We start from the raw sequence: 20,085 nt of genomic DNA, 5'->3' as shown, positions 1-20,085 counted from the left end.
GTTATGTAACAGCCACTAGCTTGTGCTGAGCCCACCGTCCTGCATGGCTAGCTGAGTCAAGATGCTGACTAAGCAGCCCTGCTGGCCAAGGCAAAAGCCATGTACCTCAGTGGATTGTACCAACAGTCAGTGCCAGGGGGATTATTGAAGATATTGCAGTAAACCAAGTGTAGTCCATGTGTACTGGGTTTTTTTTAAGGATACACAGTTTGATGAAAAGGAGGGTTACTATTATCATCTCAAGGAGAATAATATCTACCAATATTCTCTTGATGTCATTTTGTGACATGAGTGCTACTTTAGTTTTTTGTTAACTACAGCCACTGCCACAATCTTGACAGTAATAACTATATTTGTTAATTGATGATTGATGCCATTAAGGGATCCTGGACTATCACAATATAATTATAGAAAGAAATGGTTATGAGATATTTAGCTCATGCTGCTGAAACTGAAGCTGCCTGTATACTTAAACAAAGTCATACTTGCCCAGTATAAAGACATATTTAAACAACCACTGCATACACAGTTTTCTTAATGTTAGTGGGGAAATGTGGGTTTAAATGGGGTAGTTGTAACCAAGAGAAACCAAAATTGCAGATGAAACACAGCTGGCTGAACAAGCAACCACACCAAATGTGGAAGTACAAAGGCTACATTATGCTGGGAACAAACTACATTGATGTGTCATCCGACCGTGTTAAAGGTAAAAATGTTTATATCTGACTGCAATCTCAGTGCCTCCCTGATCTGCATTCTTTCAGTCTCTTCCCAAAGGCGTTCCTGATGTTGCACTCAGTTGTATACACAAAACATTACTGAAATAATCGTGTAATAGTTCACGTCTCCTTACACTTGTCGCTGTGTAAAGTGGACATGATGTTGGATCGTCTGTTTTAGAAAGTTACTAAATTGTATTGTTGTAGATGCTATTTAGCGTTTCTGACATTGGGAATGGTTGGGCTGGAGGGGGTTTCAGACATTGTTCCGACAGGTTGTTGGTATGTTTCAAGCATACAGAAGACCAGAGGGTTAAGAAACTGACCAAAGCTGAACCTTGAATTGGTTTGCGAAATATTTTTCTACATAGATGTAAACAAAAGCAGTTTCCTAGAAAAGAAAAGGAGAAGTTTTACCACAACACCACATGACAGCGTGATCTTTTACCATAGGTTCAAAAAGTCACACACTAGATGCTGGAGTTCCAAAAAAGCAACTAGCTCGACCTGCAGACCTGCATATTTGGCAGATGGTGTGTTTTTTTTTCCCCAGACTAAGTTCATCAGTGCGTAGGTAGGGGTTCATTATCTTGACACTTGGACAGGACTCATTGTTGTTGATGACCCTGTTGGCTGCGACTTATAGTTTTAGGACAGCCTGTTTATCCACTCTCCCATTCTGTTGTATAAGTGCGTCTCTGGCTCCTGAACTGGCCTAGTTTTTGACACAAAGGTTGTGCTGCATACTCATTCTGCATTTTGTGGCACTGACACTCACTCAGGTCTTTAACAGAACCTTCAAGAGGTAATAACTATTTTTCAAACAGCCAAAATGAATATGTTCAGGCCGGGCATATTAATTCAGTTAGGCCTGTTTAGAATTTGTGGGGAACTAGTGAGTCTGAACTCCTCGGGCCTTTTAAGAGACGCTTGCCTTTGTGTTTCCCGATCACGGCGTGTTGTGTTGTGGGCGTGAATAATAGATCTCATTATTAGTACTGTTTCTATAGCAACAAGACGTGTTTGGCAGGCAGATATCTGGCGAGTCTGGCGAGCCAGAGGGTTCACTTTCACACAGACACCCAGGGAGAAATGACTGACTGTTGATGACAAGCAGATACTGCATCCTGCCACACACAAGAAAGCAACTGTAAACTTGAAAAACACAGGCCTTGTGAAATTTTCCCTCTGTTGAAATGTGTATTTCAGTTTGTTTGATATCCATGGGTGAATAACAATACAGTACTCAATGTCAATAGTCATATGTAGGAAGTGTAATTGCGGTTGGAAAAAGCTGCAAGATAAAAGCACAAGAATCCTTGTGTTTGGGCCCTTGTTGCCCTCTCTGTGACCCCTGTGGTGTAAAGTCTCAACCAGACCTCCTCATGCTACTCATTCATTTCCCAATAAAAACCACAAATAACATTCTTGGATGGAGACGTGTAGTATTAAAGCTGCACTTTATAGTTAAGCTTTATATAGTTATTGTAACAATGGATCAAATAATTATGTGTATGTGTCGCATGTAGTGGCGGACCACCCAAAGTTGCCATCCAACTCTACAATTCCTCTTAGCCTTTTAGCCTCTTTTAGCTCATCGGCTGCTATCTCTGCTCTCATCAACCTCACTTTCAGCAACAGCTTTCAGCTATTTTCAGTGAATAACCTCTGATAAAGCCGCTGTACACTACCTGTCCAGCACCTGACAGCAGACAGACAAGTGTGCATCTAGCTGGTGAAAAAGGGAAGCATTTAACAGCAAAAGAGCCAGATATTTCCCTCAGGGGTTGGTGCAGAGCAAACTAGAGATAAAAAAAAGTAAATATTGGACAGAAACACAAACTAATGTTGGTTCATGTTTGCTAGATGTGTAAATAGGCAAATGTTTGCTAACATGTTTGCAAAAACTACTTTATAAGGTGATACGATGTCACAGCATTCAAGTGGACAAAATGTATAAATTCAGCTTTAAAGCTGCGCTAATCATTGTTTTTTTTATATTAGCATGGATCAAATGACTACATGTACGTGAAAGGGCTCACTTATAGTGACAAACCCACAGAGAATTATCACCAACTCTTCAGTTCTCATCAGCGTTATAGTTTGTTTTAGTGTCTTTCAGCTCATTGTTTTGGTTTTACAGTTTTAGTTCACTCTCACTGCTCTTATAGACCTCGATTGTAGCCACAGTAAAGTAAAGAAAGCTCTACACACTACCTGATTAGTAGGTATTCGCTGGTGAACATCGTGGACCATTTCCTTCAGGAGTTGGTGGAGACTAAAAGGAGAGAGAAGAATGTCCCTGAAGAATGTAAATCCAATATTCACTCTACTAAAGACTCATTTATATGGTGATAAGACAAGATAAGATAAGACTTTATTGATCCCCAGAGAGGGAATTGGCATGTTACAGCAGTGCAGGAAACAAGGAAACCGATAAGAATGAGGAGTAATAATACAAACAAAATAAAAAGACAAGTAAATGGAATTGAATCCATATACATTATAAACATTACAATACTTGGGCTATATTCATGACCTGACATGTGGGTTGTAAAAATAAAAACGTTGTACAAACTATGTGCATGGTAGATGTAGCTGTTATAAATGTACATGTGACGTGAGTGAAGTAGTGAATACAAAATAAATATGTACTAGTGTTATCTACATATATATATATATATATATGTCAAAAGTCTGGACACAGCCTCCCACTCACTTGAATGATTAAGTGTGTGAAACATCCGACCAGCACTGTATACACACACATACATACACACATGCACATACACATACATGCATATATATATGATGTATAGTAATATGTCACTGTTGTATTTTCAGCTTGTTCCGCTGCCTTAAACAGACAAAAGAATCAATTAATTCATGTTTAAACTTTGATAAGCTAAAATCCTTAAACAGAACATAAAGGACTGTATTTTATTAGAGACCTTTTTAATCGCTACAGTCTCCCTTTCATTTCGGTCAGTAGACTAACTCAGCTTTTACTCCCACATGCTTATTTTTGTTTGTTACAGGTTCCTCACCCAAAACAAGATGTACACGGCCAGGTGTTTAAGTGTGATTGACCCTATTCCTGTGTGGGCTGTCGTAACATTCCAAGAGAGTCTTAAGTGCACTCTCACAAAACGGCTGACTGACATGTTCACGACTGACATGTTCATGACTGACATGTTCATGACTGACATGTTCGTGTGGTCGTTTGGTTCAATAACCAACAGGACAGCCGATACAGGCCACTGAATGTATAGCATTCACTGTCATTTTAGAATAGAAAATGGGTGTATTTATGACTCCCTCTGGAGTTATAAGCACTCATGGCACTTTTGAATTAAAGTGAGCACTATGGTTTATATTCTATACAATGTGTAACATTTTATCTCTCTGTCTTCTGCAGAAACCAGCTAACATCCTGGTGATGGGGGAAGGTCCTGAACGAGGAAGAGTTAAAATCGGTAAGGTGGATTAGAAGAATATAACTGTCTGACTGAATCTGATCAGTAAATTTGACACATTACACACACTAATATCAGTCTGTGCAACAAGTATGACAGCGGATCAATCAGGGTGTTGACCGCAGCGTTTAACCTTCTCTCTGAGAGATCGACAGGGAGCTCAGATCAGTGTTGCATAAGCCAGCTGGCCAGGGGACTGATGAAGGGTAATGCTGCAATGCTAGAGTCTATTTTTAAACACTGAGCACCTAATAATAGTATGAAGTTATTGTTTCAGTGCAACTAGACCCCTACAACTGGTGCTGGTGAGTATTTCACTGCACTGAGTGATCTGAACTGCTCTAGTAAGGTGTTACTAGTCATTACGCAGGGGGGAAGATCACACTTGAAGAGAGATTGAAATCAACAAATTGCACTCCATAAAGCAACAAAACTGTTGTTTTATTGTTATATAGTTATATCTCTATACTGAGCTGGATTACTGGCTTTATGATTTTGAATGTAGATATGCCTGCTCATGTTCACCGGCCCAACCGGTTTGATCTCTTTTCCCAAAGGAAATGAGAGTTAAAAGAGAAGCACTCCTTTGATGTTTCCTGGCAGAGAATGCACATTCCCAAAAACTGAGGCTTGTGTTTATCTATCTGCTAAAAGTGAACATTTGGACTTAAAAGTTAAAGACAAAAGTAAAAATCCTTCACTTTTACTCATACTCCCAACTGGAAAAATAAAAGCTGTTTTTCAAATGTTTCACTACTTAAAAATGTTAGTTTTCTTAAGTTGGTTAAGAGTAAATCCTACATTTCTGTAGCACAGTAACAGTGTTAGGGTTAGGGTTAGGGTTAGGGTTAGGGTTAGGAGGTGAGAACACAACTTCTGAGGGTGATTGTACAAAATACCATTGATTATGATGGATAACACATTAACTGAAGAAATATGTATAATTCATACAAGGGTAGTGTTAATCTATTATTTGTTTTGAACAAGGGACAGGATGTTTTTTGCATTCATCAGGGGTATGAATAACAGGAATGTATCCAGTGTAGATTTTGTTTGCAACCCCTTTTCCTCTTCATAATTCACTCTTATCAATAAAGTACTGAAGTCCCCTAATTATGTTTTTTCTGGCAAACCTTGTCTACCAGCAGCAGAATTTCTTTCCTGCTCCACCTTTAGTTTTCTTTTTGTTTCCACTTCAGCCTTTTTTGTACTATTTCATCCCCCCATTTATATATTATTAATACATTTCTCTAAGTAGAAGTGTATTCACTTGATAAACTCACCAAAGTGAGTGTCAGGAATGAGAGCCGACTCCTGTTGGCTCTTTAGAACTTTTTAAGTGTAACTTTTTTTAATATATATATTATTTTTCAATCCCCCTTTATTCCCCAACATAATTTTTAGCAATTCATACAGACATATTCATTAACTCATAGTATAAAGAATTTACAGTCTGAACAGTGACTAATAAATTAGCTAAGAAAGGAGAAAGAGGACATAGTAAAAATGAAAAAAGCATTGTACATCGTACATAAATAGATTCTCTCCATATTTTGCACTGGCCTTTACAACCACAGTAAAAGGGGAAAAAGGACAATAAACAGCAATATTTTGAGCATTATTCTGACAATATAAAGAGAGAGAAAGCTTGTTTGCAGTTTTTGTTTCTATAGCTGTATTATTCTATTATTCCATCAGTCCAATTCCACCTTTATTTAAAACCGTCTTCAGTGTTTTGTGTTTTATGAGTTAATATCCCCATCAACTGAACTTCCTGATTTGTTCTTGTCTAATTAATGAAGTGGGTTGTGTGGTCTTTTTCCATCTTTTTGTAATCTGTTTCAGTGCTATGATCCTGAGGATTCTAAATATATATTTCTCATCTTCAGTAAGTTCAGGTGGAAGTGTCCACATTATTATTTAAAGACAGTGGTCTTCTATGAACAAACGTGTTATTTGTAGGGCGTTAAATTATTCAGAACTTGAGACCAAACTGCCACCGTCAGGACCTGCGCTCCAGCTCTGAGGTGCTATCTGAGACTTGCCCTGACAGTAGCCTTGGACCGGGGCCAGCCTGTGCTCCATCCATATCGCTCTCTGATAACACCTCTGTTTGCTAACTTCTCTATCTTTCTCCTCTCCCCACCTCCTGTAGCTGACATGGGTTTCGCCAGACTCTTCAACTCTCCCCTCAAGCCGCTGGCGGACCTTGATCCTGTGGTGGTGACGTTCTGGTACAGGGCCCCTGAGCTGCTGCTGGGGGCCCGGCACTACACCAAAGCTATCGGTGAGTCCGCGGGCACATGTATAGAAAATGTGTGTTAACAAAAGAGATCAAAAAGAGTCATGAATATACAACATTCTCTGCCACTAACCACAGCGTCGCTTGCTTTATGAAGCAGGTTGGTGTAGGTTAACTGTGTTAACTGACATTTTTTTGGATCCAGACCAGAATATTCAGTTCTTATGAGCAGTTATAGGCTGTACATTGATGGCTGATAAGTTTCCATGTGTTGGTATGAAGGGTGTGTGTCTACATGTCTATAATTATCTGTCCTGGAACATGAGACAACATGTCAGTCTGTCGTCATAGAGGTTCATACTCTTAGCACACACTAAGTGACTCATGCTTCCGCTGTGTATGTGAATTTCTCCAAATGTATGTGATCCTGCTGTTGAAACGTTCCTGAACATTCCTGGTTCAGGTTTTTTGAGACCTAATCCCATTCCGGTTTGTCATTTTATTTCAAATTTATCCGAACCTACCCATTTCCCAGAAAGTGTCTCTCACTTTGCTTTATAGGAGAAACCAGGGGAGAAAAGGGGAAATGAACACTTTGAAGTGAAATAGGACTAAAATTATTTAACATTGCAGATCAGTGATGAACCAGGACCAGGATTAATAAAACAGTAAAAAGCTTTAGTGTGAAATCCATCTTCCTACAGACATGAAAAACCATCTTTCACGTATTCCATGAAGACTAATGCACTGTAGCTAATGTACCTCAAGAACACTCAGACTAAGTGGCGTCATGTGTCTGTGTGTGTGTGTGTGTGTATGTGTGTGTGTGTGTGTGAACCAGATATCTGGGCAATTGGCTGCATCTTTGCAGAGCTGCTAACCTCGGAGCCCATCTTTCACTGTCGCCAAGAAGACATCAAGACCAGTAATCCCTTCCATCATGACCAGCTGGACAGGATATTCAGCGTCATGGGTTTCCCCGCAGGTCTGCACAAAATCACACAGACTAGACCATAGCCTCCACTGCTCTGCTGTCTGGATTCTCTTTAATTTTGTGTTCACACTTTAAACAATACAGTCACCAGGTCAAATATTTCCTGTAAGGATGAGTGAGCAAGTAAGTCTGGTCCATAAGCAGAGAGTCAGCGAGCTCACTGAAGGGGGGAAAGTTGGCCTTACATGGACATCTTTGTATTTTTTGTTCTTATACACTAATGACAACAAAAAATGATCAGATGCCACAGCGTCAACCGGTATTTTCTTGTCATTGCACTAGTGTGGTGTCATTTTGTGTACAGGAGCCTCACAAGAGCTCAATAACTAAATAAATGTCAAGTGAATTAAAGCCATAATTTCTGTTGAGCTTTTACTTAAAGATGCCCCATGGTGTTCTCTCATAAATAAACAAAGTTATGTTTACACAAATATAAACATTCGGTGTGTTTATATTTGTGTGCGTCCTTGAGGCTTAATAAATTTGTTGAGCACATTCACTTCCTCACATAATATTTGGAAAGCCACATTTCTTAAACATTTTCAAAGCTTTCTTGTTTACAGAACTTCTATGTTTGCTTTACTCGCGGTCTTCTTCTTCCCCACCCTTTGCTCGCACATTATAGTGAAATGAATAGCAGGAATGTGTATTGTGTCACCCGTGTGCACATGCAGTGTGTCCTTGTGCAAACGAAGTGGACATCCACATATAAAAATATTGCACCGTAGAGCTACTAATGGTCACAAACTCCACAGGGTCCCTTTAAAGTCTAAAGTCATAAACATGTGAAAGCAAATGCTTGGAAACAAAATCAAGGAGTGTATCTTTAATGATAGCAACACATGTCAGTGAAACACATGTCAGTGTTATAAATATACTGTTACTACATAATGAAAAGCAATACCAAGGAAGTAAAAAGAAGCCTTGTAGTTGCGTGTGACTACTACACAGATGCAGTCAGAGCCTCTTTGCACTGTTCACAGTCAAATTAAAAAAACATCATCGGATCATTAACTGTCCCTCAGCAGCAGTAAATCAAACGCAGCGTCTAATCACGAGCATCCAGGGTTTTAAACCAGTGTGTTCTTTTTAATTAACCAAAAACAATGAACCTTATACACAGACTGTATGCAGTTGCTGTATTTGTGTTTTTATATTCCACAGATAAGGACTGGGAAGACATCAGGAAGATGCCAGAGTACCCCACACTGCAGAAGGATTTCAGGAGGACAACGTGAGTGGATACTGTGCTGATAAGACACTGATCAATTAACAAAAATTATTAAGTAACAAAATATCCAATGTGGTTTATTGTTGTCTTTTTCATCTGACAGGTATGCAAACAGCAGCTTAATCAAATATATGGAGAAGCATAAAGTCAAACCAGACAGCAAAGTTTTCCTGTTGGTAGGTCCACACACACACACGCACACGCACACACACACACACACACACACACACACACACACACACACACACACTATAAGGAATGAGCATCTGCACAGATCTGAAAAGTCTAGCTTTTGAATTTGGGGTAAAAAAAAATATTTAAAATGTAGTTTAGTCTTAATGTACATATGACCAGATGATAGAACTTTTGCATATTGCGTTGATTTACAGTATGACTAACAACCCCGTAAGAGTGACGTGTCATAGTTTACAGGGTAAACATTGAGAAACCTTGTAAACAGACGACAGCAGGGTCTGACAGCTGTGTGTGTGTATATGACACACACACCTAATGGGATGAGTCAGACTGATTATTTCTATGTAAAATACTGACATCTCATCAGCCTGAACCATAAACATGTTTTGTTACTGAAAATTAGATATTTAGTTATCAGTTATGCAGAGTAGCCTGATGCAGCTTTAACTCCAAAGTGATTGACATATTTTCCAACAATTGGAACAGACAACACTAAATTTTTGTAAAAGATGTAAGACAAGCTAAAGGCTAAATTGTCCAGAATGTCATTAAATAAATCCTACAGCATGTACATTTTAGAAATGTAAATAGAAGTGTTATAATATTGCTAATCATTTAAAAAATTCTAAACATGACTGTGATCAGATAAGACTCCTAGTTAAGACTTGTGGAAAAGCTCCTATCATTTCAAAAATAGATGAAAACTTGATATGTCAAACATGTTATCGGGACACTATTGTGTTCACAAATATATATACAGTGCCAGTCAAAAGTTTGGACACACCTTCTCATTTAATGTTTTTTCTTTACTTCTGTCATTTTCTACATTGTAGATTAATACTGTGTAGACTAAACACATCAAAACTATGAAATAAAATATGGAATTATGAAGAAAGCAAAAGAAGTGTAACAAAGCAAAATATGTTTTAAATTTTAGATTCTTGAAAGGAGCCACCTTTTGCTCTGACGACAGCTTTGCACACTATTGTTACTCTCTCAACTAACAAATTTGGTGAAATGGGGCCCAGACTCTCTTTTTCAGGAACACCCCGTTCACACAATTACACACATTCACACCTGGAAACCGTCTTTGGTTATTGAATATCTTAAGAATCTGTTTGGTCAGACAAAACAAGCAAATTGAAGGCCTCACCACGGCCTCTAGGCAATGGTGAATTGCATTTTTTAACCATTAACCACTAACATTTCACAGACCAATTGATTAATGGAGAAAATAATCTGCAGATTAATCAACAATGAAACACTGCTGTTCTTCTCTGCCTTCAGCTCCAGAAACTCCTCACCATGGACCCCACCAAAAGGATCACATCGGAGCAGGCGCTGCAGGACCCCTACTTCCTGGAGGACCCGTTGCCAACCACTGAGTGAGCCTTAGTAACTTTTGCAAAAGGCTTTCCTTTGTCTTGATGTAGCAAAAGAAAAACAGGCCCCACAGTGATTAACTCTTTTAAGTAGGAGGAACTACACGTTCTAACCTGCCTTCCTGTTTTTCATCCTGTGTTTTAGGGGAGAGTATGTTTTTTTGGTTGGCGTAGTGGGGGGCCACAGTGGTACGGTATGTTAACGCAGAAACATTTTAATCACCCACTCTGTCTTGTTGCCTCTAGTGTGTTTGCTGGGTGTCAGATCCCCTACCCAAAACGAGAGTTTCTTAACGAAGACGAGCCAGAGGAGAAAACAGAAAAGGTAATTATCCAGTTCTACTGTCTGAGAAAACACGTCCCAGTTTGAAAATGATTTTGTCAGCTGGTCACACTGGAGTTTAAATTAAACTCCAGCATTTCATCTCATCACTTTCATAATAGCTTTCAAAACAGTGAGACATATTAATATGTAAGTGTGAGTAAAACACTGCAAACCAGGTTGTAATTTTTTGTTGATCATTTTGAATTATGCCATGGCCACAGAGAATATTTTGCTCTGATTGGCTGGAGGCTGTTCGTTATTTTCAGATAACCACATGACTCAATGACCACAGCTTTCAAGGGTTACTCCTCCTTTATGTATTTTAATTTTGTTAAACAAATTTCTTCTTAATGACCATTAAACAATAGGTCCAGAGCCGAAGTATCTAAATTTAACAGAATTTATTTTCTTGTACAAGAAGGAGCGTTTCACAATGCAACACACAAGATGAGGTTACAAAGAAAAAGGCTGCCAGTGGAGCAGTTATAACAGGCTTTTATACTCCTTAAGTGGGCGTTACAGTTCTTTTCTTAATCTATCAAAATACAGACTCATAGATAACATCATGTGTGTTTTCAGTTCTCCTGTCCAGGAGCCATCTTGCCCAACTGACCCCCAGATGACATGTCTCACCCTTTCTCCAACGCATTTTAATTTCTACATCTTCCTCTTTACGAATATAATACTGAACTTCCTTTAACCTCGGCTGATGAGTCTGCTGATGTTGCAGAGTTGCAGTACAAAATAGGAACAATTTATCATGATATACATAAAATAGTAACACTCATACACAGTGCAATCATAATTTTTATAACAAGTTTCATATTGTCGACACAAACTTTACAATTTGCTATTGCACAATATATATTTAAACAACAAACTTACTATGATTACATATTTTAATTGCTGGTGAGTGGACATGGTATAAGTAGAATAATCCCTTCCAACCAGTGCAGTTATGAAAAATAACACTTAATTTCAGATTCTGTTAACAGAAGAAGTCATGCTGCTGCTGCTGCTACATATACTGTACTATATATATGCTTGACCTATGCTTTTACACAGCCTGTGACAATCATCTGATTCAGAATTGTGCAAACCTCACACCAGTGTGAGGTCGGGAGCCTGCTAGAGTGAGATTGTGTGTGCTTACAGCAGCAGTGCAGCAGTCACATCACCTTTACATGTAAAGACTGCAGAGTTTAGATGTTTCCAGTCTCTCTCTCTCACTTTATAATCTTTCATTTATGGTCAAAAATGATCTACTTTAGCCACATGACAGTGATGGCAGAGCAGTTTGATCTAATGGCCGCTGTGGCTGAAATATATGAGTATTCTCCAATATATTTTAAAATCTCCTTGACAGGTAATTTAGCAGAATTTGGTCTGGCTCAGATAATTTTTCATTACAGTTGATGTTTAATATTATCAAAGCGGGGAATGGAAGCTCCTTTTTTCATGATTATGCATTTTAGCGAAAACCAAAAACCATGACGCTAACATAACTCATCCATGCTTTGACATAAAGAGTTCACTGTTTTATGTAAAGACCACAGACATGACTGGCTGATTGATGTCTTAAATGGTTAAAACATCATCATCATTAAGGCAGGAAAACTGTGTTAAATAAACGGATAAACAAAGTGTATAAAATGTACATTTATGCTGTAGATTTGAGCAGTCGTGAAGCAGGAACCTCCACCGCACCGGGACCACACGCCTGGCTGTAATTCCGTTTATAACCAGACTAGATTGCCATTTTGTGTCATTATTATTTATTAATTATAATATTTGAATCACAAAGTCTGGAGGCAAGTCAAACCTTACAGTAAGTTTAGCATCATAGATGAGGAGTGCTCATGTTTAATTGTTATCTGCTGTAGGTAATAAACAGTTTAATTTGAACTTGAATGCAAAGTATAACTGTGGGCAAACATGAATCACTGTGTGTGGCTGTATTAAAATTCCCAGTGAGCTGCTTTGAATTGGGTGGTTAATGGTTTTCTTTTTTTCTTACGTGAACTCAGAAGTAAAATATTCCACCAAATTGACGTACAATTTTTTCGACTCTGCACTTATATTACTTTATTTCTGTGACTCCTCAAGTTAATTACAGCTTCTCAGAAGTGTAGAATGAAGATTGAAAGTACCACGCAGCATTTTAGATAATAATTTGATCATCTGAGTGTGCCAGATGTGTCTGGGCAGTTTTACATGACACCTATAAAAGAGCAGATCATGTTACATAATGAAAAATGTTACAGTTTGGAGTAGTTCTTAGAAATCTGCAACCCATTAGAACTAACAGTCTCTTCTCTGTTCTTTCAGCTATTTTTACAGTGTAATAAATCACTACAGGAATTCAGCTGTGACTTTGCCACAGGCGGGGACACACTGAGAGACCTCTCATCAAAGCATGGTGCATGTTAGCTGCATGGTATTAAAAAAAAAAAGAGCAGATCACTGAAAGGAGATTTAGCTCTGAGAGAGGGGATACTTTCCTCCATGCAGCTTCTGAGAATCCATCACATTAGCAGCCGCTGTCAAGAAAGCAACACCTGGTCTGAGTGTGTTGCTTCACCGCAGAGGTGGAGGAGTGTGAGGGACTCTCTCGGCTCAGTTGCGTAGGAAGCGTTACGAGCTGAGCTAGCGCCGCAAATTCCGGAAAATTGTGTCTTAGCAACAAAGTCTGACCGGTACAGCCGGCTGGATACGGTATACACGTACGCATAAACGGACAATATGACACACTGTATTGTCTAGTTACAAACGCAAAACAAATGGCTTCAAACTGAGTCACTTTATGTTCCTCTCTTTGTCCTGTCAGTCGTACAGTCATGTCACATGTTCAGTTTAAGTTTCTCTTTATTTTGATGTTTCCTTGAAATGATACGCTGCTGTTTAGTCAGGTCAGATAGCACGTCAGCCATCCCAGTGTGAAAGTGGATCACAGAGGCAGAAAAGAATAGCAAATATATAAAAAACAGAACTAACAGAAGGTAGAACAAAACAACTATTACAACCAGCGTGATTTCATACACACTTATTTTTGGGTTTTCTAGTCAGATTACCCCTTCTTCACTCCCTAGAGCCAGACTCTTAATCACTTCTGTTAAGCTTTTGTCGGTTGTCCCGTGTGTGTGTGTCTGCAGAACCAGACCCAGCAGCACCAGCAGACAACAGGCCAGACTCAGGCCCAGAACCAGCAGCAGACGACAGCCCAGCAGGCCCCCTCCCAGCAGAGCTCAGCCCAAACCAACGGCACCTCCGGAGCCACGGGAGCCACCACCGGCGGGGGTTTACAACACGGCCAGGACCAGGGGCCCCCGAACAAGAAACCTCGGATTGGGCCTTCTGGGGCCTCCTCAGGCACCGGGGTGCTACAGTCAGAGTACCAGGTGAGTAGGATTAATGTATCCAAAATCTGATATGTCCTCTGTGCTGTAGAGCATCATCGTTGTCCAAAAACATGTTTATTCTGACTCAGTCCCACAACCACCGTCCTGCTGCTGGAGATATACTCACTAGAGCACCAAATATGTATTAATCCACAGCTTAAAATAGTTCCCAGCCAATGCACTATTTCCTCCTTATTAAGTAACATTGCTAAAAACAGTGCCCAGCTGTTTTAGGAGATGACTGAGCTTACTGTTTTAAAAATGCAAGTGTATTTTTATGGGATATGCGGCTGAGAGCTACAGGCAGGGTAGAGACATCAGAAAGTATTGAGAAACAGACTAACACATTGTTGTTTGGTCTTTTCATGGGATTTGTGAACAATAAGAAAAATATAGGATAACTTTAAAGATGGTGAAAGCTTCAGTGTAACTACAGTTGTGATGTAACTCAGTTCAGTGTAACCTCAAGTTTCAATAGTGGCTGTTTTTTCCTAATCTGACTAATGCTGACTGGATTACACAATAAACCGTACTACTACTGTTTGTGAAGCCTTTGTTCTACCCAGTATTTTCCACTTGATTGGTTCTCACATTTACATACACAACATCCTTTGACGAGCTTCAGTCAAGTTTCACCTTGTAAACAGGAAGAGATTAAAAACACAAGAGTTTAAAGGGACAGTTCTCAATCTGTGTCCACAGTATTGTTGTTTTCGGTTTGGAATTCCAAGAGTGTGCACCCTGCCCACGTCAATGCACTCCTCCTGCTCGCCTGCGGAGATCACATGCCATTACTGCTACTGCACACTGATGAAAAATAGCTCAACTGATAACACTCTGTTCCACTTTTTTGTGGGAATATCTAGGACTGAGGGATATGACGATACATACTATGAGACAGTCTCTATCCCCTTGATATCTGTGGGTGAGCAGTCAGCAGGCAGGACTGGATTTATGCCTGAATGTGAGAAAGTACTTTAATTTATCTGCTTTGTCTTTACTTTCAATTCAAATTCCAGAAAATGTATTATATCATGATATACTGTGATAGAAGATTTTATCAGTATTTTGATTTATAATCCCATGCTTTTTATGATATAAGTAATTCACTGTGGTTTAGTGCTGAAACAGTTGATTAATTGATTCATTCGAGTCTGTCAACAGAAAATTAATCAACAACAGTTTTTTATAATTAATGGAAATATCTTTGGGTTTTGGACTCTTGTTCAGACAAAAAACAAACAATTTTCTGACATTAAAGAGTCTTGACAGGTTAGTCAAAAATGGAAATCTTCGCTTGCAGCAGAGGTTGTAAATATTGTTCACATTTTATTTTCCATCCCTGTAGCTGTGTCTTAGCCTGCCAATGCTACTATTTATTTCCTTTCTGCATAACAGTCAGATATGGAGAACGTGGAGATGATGCACATTCCTTTTAAATGCAGACAGACGTAAAGGAATGTCAGCGGTCTAATATATGTCCATGTGGCATCCGTTACGGTCGACATAAACACATACAATTACACGTGTAGCGCGGACAACAACAACAACCTGCCGGCTGACTGATAAGCGTTGTACATTCCACACTGTCCTGCTGACAGAGCTGATAGCAAATCATTGTGGTGCCTGCTAGCTTTTGTTTCCTATTCTGGCGTCTGTTGTATCTTTGGCTCTAGTCTTATCACAGGGCCATAGAGAGGGACATTTCTGAGTGGTTGAGAGAGTGTGATGAAATAAGGGCAGGGATAGCGAGAGCATGTGTCAGTGAGTGTACTGCAGAGAGCAAAGTGTGATAGAGGTGACTGTTTTGACCTCTCCTGCCTCTGTATGATTGTGCTCTGTTGGTTGGTCCATACGGGGGCGACGCTATCAGTCATATGTATAAGTATATCACATGTACATATATGTATATACACTCACTGGCTTTTATTAGGTACACCTGTGCAATCTAATGCAATCCAATACAACAGCTCTGCCATAAATTCTACTTTTACGAAGTTTATACATTTTTAGTTTCTGTTGAAATCGTCAGAAAGGTGATCATTCTACTTTATGTTTATTATTGAGGTCATAGTGGATAGTGTTGGTGTTCATTATATTGAATGGTGTTCCTAATATTTTGTCCACTCCATTAACATACATGAGGAGGGCAAAATATTAGGAACACTTTTACACTTTTACAATAAACATAAAGTAGAATTATCACCTTTCTGACAATGTCAACAAAACCTGAAAATGTATAAGCTTCGTAAATGTAGAATTTATGGCAGAGCTGTTGATCGGATTGTATCAGATTGCACAGGTGTAACTAATGAAGTGGCTGCTGAGTGTATATAGCAGGGGCTGAGGCTGCATGTGAGACAGCTGATAGCTGTCAGGCCTCAGCAGATGTATAAATAAACCAGTGGAGTGGACTGACATACCAGGAAAGTGGTTAGCTGTCTGACGGTGCTGTCAGCATCCTAGTTTTCCCCTCATTGATCTCTGTCCCACAGGCTATCCCACCATGCACCACTACCCAATGAAGCTAAACAGACGCAACAAACGATTGCACATGTGACCTGGACTATGTAGTATAGATATGTAATCAGGTCAGCTAAGGTGTCTGGTCCTGACAGAGAGCTTCTTGTCATCCTGTGACTCAACTGATCACGGATGTCCAGCACTGTTCTTCACTGCTTTTCAATGCAGGTGATGGCATTCTCTGTTGGCAAAAATATTTTATCTTTGAAAAGATGACTCCTGGGATTATTTCAATTTCATATAATTTGGAAACAAGACACAGATTTTGAAAAATAGAATGATTAAAATTGAAGCAGCAAAGATCAAGATTTCCTGACTTTTGGTCCATAGTATGGGTTAAGTTCCAAAACACAGAATCCTACACTTCCTATAATGCAAATCAACTGAAATGTTTGTTACACCCTCTCTGCCTATTAAATTCCAACGTCTTTATTAAGTGTCCATACTCCCAGTTTGTAATGCAGGCTTTCTACTAACTTGTAGTCTCAGAAGTTAAAGGTACTCGGTGGAGTTTTTGACCACTAGTAGCACTATAGAGCAATGTTTTTACGAGTGGGTTTTGTTTTATCGTGCACACCCATGAGGAAGCACATACACCAGTGTAAGCATCTGGGCGATGCAATACACATCTCCTGTTGTGGGTTTCATGCTATTCTACTGATCGACTGTTGGTAACATGCAAGAAGCAATGTGGCAGCAAAGACAATGAAGAAGACTTCTAGCACGTAAACATGGATGCAAACAATGAATGATTTAAAATGTTCATGCAGATGTTTTATAAGGAAGGAAATGCATGCAACACCATTGACACTTACATTAGACCATAAGGAAATGCACAGTACATTTTGGTGAGTAACACTCAATGTAAACATAATTGTTGTTTGTTTACAAAAAAACTCCATAGGGCACCTTTAAGTATAAATAATCCTGGTGATGTCACCAGGGACTCCTCCAGATCCCACAGAAATTATTACACAACTGTTTCACAGGCTACTCTCCATGACTAGTCAACTAATGCTGACATGCATAAAACTAGTTATAACCCCTGTGTGTTCATCAAATTTGAAACAGGTCACACAGCTCTTCTCCAGTACATCATGCTTTATTCACCAAACATTTTCAGCTACCCACCCGGGACTCATCCAGGACTAACATTGAGCTCACACTGCTCTGCACCTCGGCGTGTGTGTCTATGTTCTCAAAGTTATCACGTAGATCATGTAGACTTTACTCTGGGATGCACAAAACAGGGATGTTGTCCAACCAGACACATCTCATGGTGATTCAGTATATTGATATGGTCAGCAATGGAAAATTGGAACACTTGATCTAAGTTCTTAAATGTGGGCCAATTTTTTTTCCTAGTTTCTTCAAGTCGTTAACATGTTGCCATTTGTAAATGGTTGGTTCACCCAAATTACAAAAAAAAAACATATTTCTTCACTTACCTCTGCTGCTATGTTGCAATGGAGACATTTTAGTTTTATTTGGACAGCTTTCAAGATGTCTGTCACTAATTTCTGCCTCCACCCTGATACATGGAATTGGTTGTGGTGTTCAAAGCATTGAATAATTGTTTGTCCTAGTTACCATAACACACAGGGCATTAGCTGGTATAGCTCCATGCAGACTCCTCAGAATCAACATTATATATCTGAATGCAGAATCAGAGTTTAGATAAGTAATAAGTGTTCAGTTGCATCATTGAGTTGCTCACCACTCTGATTTTCTCTCCGCCCTTCCCTCTGTCTTTCCGTCAGCACTCCGGCTCCCGCCTTGGTTACCAAAGCAACGTCCAAGGTTCCACTCAGCCCCAGAGCACCATGGGATACACATCGTCATCCCAGCAGAGCTCCCAGTACTCCCACCAGACCCACCGTTACTGAGGCTCTGCGTTGCTCCTGAACCAGCAGAGGAGTCAGCTCCTCCTCCTCCTCTCCAACCTCAGCAGATGTCACCATACGCCCCCCGGCTCCAGCCGAGGCATCGCTCCCTTATCCTGGTCGGACGCCCCTCAGTGCATTACATCATTCCAACTCAAACACCCACCTTTTCAGCCCCCCATCACCTTTGACCTCTTATCTGACAGCCTTCAAGGGCGCTATAACATGAAGGCAAAAAAACACGGGAACCAAAAAAATCCAAGTTCTGCCTCCTCTGGCTGGTGAAACATTTTTAAAGCAACTGAAAATAATGTAAGATAGATGTGAAGGCGTCACACACAGACTCAGAACCGTGGCACTTATAAACACAACGTTCCTCACGAGGAAGAATCGCAGCTGTGTTCATATATGTACATTATATAGCACCTTTTTCTATTTGATTTTTTTTTTCTCGCTTGTTTGTTAGAGTTTTCAAGTTTACCTTGATAGTTGATGTCATTGTAAATATTGTTACATATGGAAGCGATCAGACGAAATACAGGAGGTAAAGCCCTTTACTGTCATCTCTAGTGTACTATGACCTTGGATAATCAAAAGAAAAGGAGAACAAGTTTGAGCTAACCCTGTCCTTTTAGGTAAAAAAAAAAAAAGACACACAGTCAATGTTTCTACACAGAAAAAAATCAGCTCTTCAGCTGATGCAATTGCAGGGAAATATTAAATGCGCAATTTAACTTAATCTTCTTATTATAGGGTTTCTATATTTAGACCTCTCTTTATCTAGATTTGAATTTGGAAAGTAAGAAAAGTAGTTGTCTTTTTACAGCTCTAAGTTGTGTATATTCTGATTCACTCCTCTTCTTGTAGAGATAAGACAACATTTGACATGGTGAAGATGTTTCCTCTGACAACAACAGCAGTTTCAGGAGGTTGGACGCCTCTCGTTTGTGGCCAGCAGCTCTGGAGTGGTTTTTTTTGTTTTTTTTCCGGGAGCTGCTGGTGGACACTTCACTTTGACACCCATTGTGAACCCTCAAGACTTTCAAGGTTTCTGAACACGAACGTGCGCATAAAACGTACAGGGCAGCTAAACAGTATGCCCCCTCCCCCTTATCCTCACACCCCATATGCTTCATGAGACTGTTACTGCCTGATGTCAGATTGTTGTTGTTGTTTTTTTTTTTAAGGTTTTATTGTTATTATTGTTGCCCTGTGAGTGAGTGTGTGTGTGTCTGTGTGTGTGTGTGTGTGTTGGTGTGCGTAGGTGTGTGTGTTTTTTTATGCATGTTGTTCATCCTTTTACTCACTAGAACTGCACTGACCACTGAAGTGATCTGCAAAGAGCTGGAACAAACGTGGGGTGAGTTTTGTTGCCCCAAACCGCCCATCCTCTTCCCCTCTTCCCCTCTGCCCCTCTGCCCCTCTGAGCGAGCGCTGAGACAGACATTCGGTAGAGACTGCGGCACATTCAGAGAAAATGGGTGTGTTTTATAACACAAGGGAGGCAGGAGCAACAGTGGTTAACCCAAGTGTTGATGTAAATGTGCAGCGTGAATCCTCAGTGCCCTTATAACATGTAGTTTTCTATTTAGTACTTTTTAAAAATCCATTTTCATACATAATCACCCATCTAATTGTGTGGATTATTTTTTAATTAATGAGTCAATCTGTGAAAAAAAACTTTAAAGATAATCAGTGGTGAGATATATAACACAGT

At 39.6% G+C, this 20,085-nt stretch overlaps 1 protein-coding gene across 2 annotated transcripts in view; it reads left to right on the top strand.

Moving 5' to 3' along the window:
• Positions 1-20,085, top strand: part of cdk19 (cyclin-dependent kinase 19) — a 70,210-nt gene that overhangs the window by 37,952 nt on the left and 12,173 nt on the right. Inside the window, exons 5-13 of one of the 2 annotated variants that reach the window (XR_006092095.1) lie at positions 4,138-4,195; positions 6,351-6,482; positions 7,279-7,422; positions 8,596-8,665; positions 8,766-8,838; positions 10,145-10,242; positions 10,486-10,564; positions 13,717-13,962; positions 18,246-19,728. Coding sequence is in view for 1 of the 2 variants with exons in the window: in XM_042390790.1 (XP_042246724.1) it covers positions 4,138-4,195; positions 6,351-6,482; positions 7,279-7,422; positions 8,596-8,665; positions 8,766-8,838; positions 10,145-10,242; positions 10,486-10,564; positions 13,717-13,962; positions 18,246-18,371 (1,026 nt within the window). In the remaining variant the exon portion in view is untranslated. Of the gene's footprint in view, positions 1-4,137; positions 4,196-6,350; positions 6,483-7,278; positions 7,423-8,595; positions 8,666-8,765; positions 8,839-10,144; positions 10,243-10,485; positions 10,565-13,716; positions 13,963-18,245; positions 19,780-20,085 lie in introns of those variants that run through there. The other variant, XM_042390790.1, reaches the window with a different exon arrangement.

Source organism: Thunnus maccoyii, chromosome 17, assembly GCF_910596095.1.
Source record: "Thunnus maccoyii chromosome 17, fThuMac1.1, whole genome shotgun sequence".
NCBI classification, from domain to species: Eukaryota; Metazoa; Chordata; class Actinopteri; order Scombriformes; family Scombridae; genus Thunnus; species Thunnus maccoyii.
This window is presented reverse-complemented; position numbering and strand designations above follow the sequence as displayed.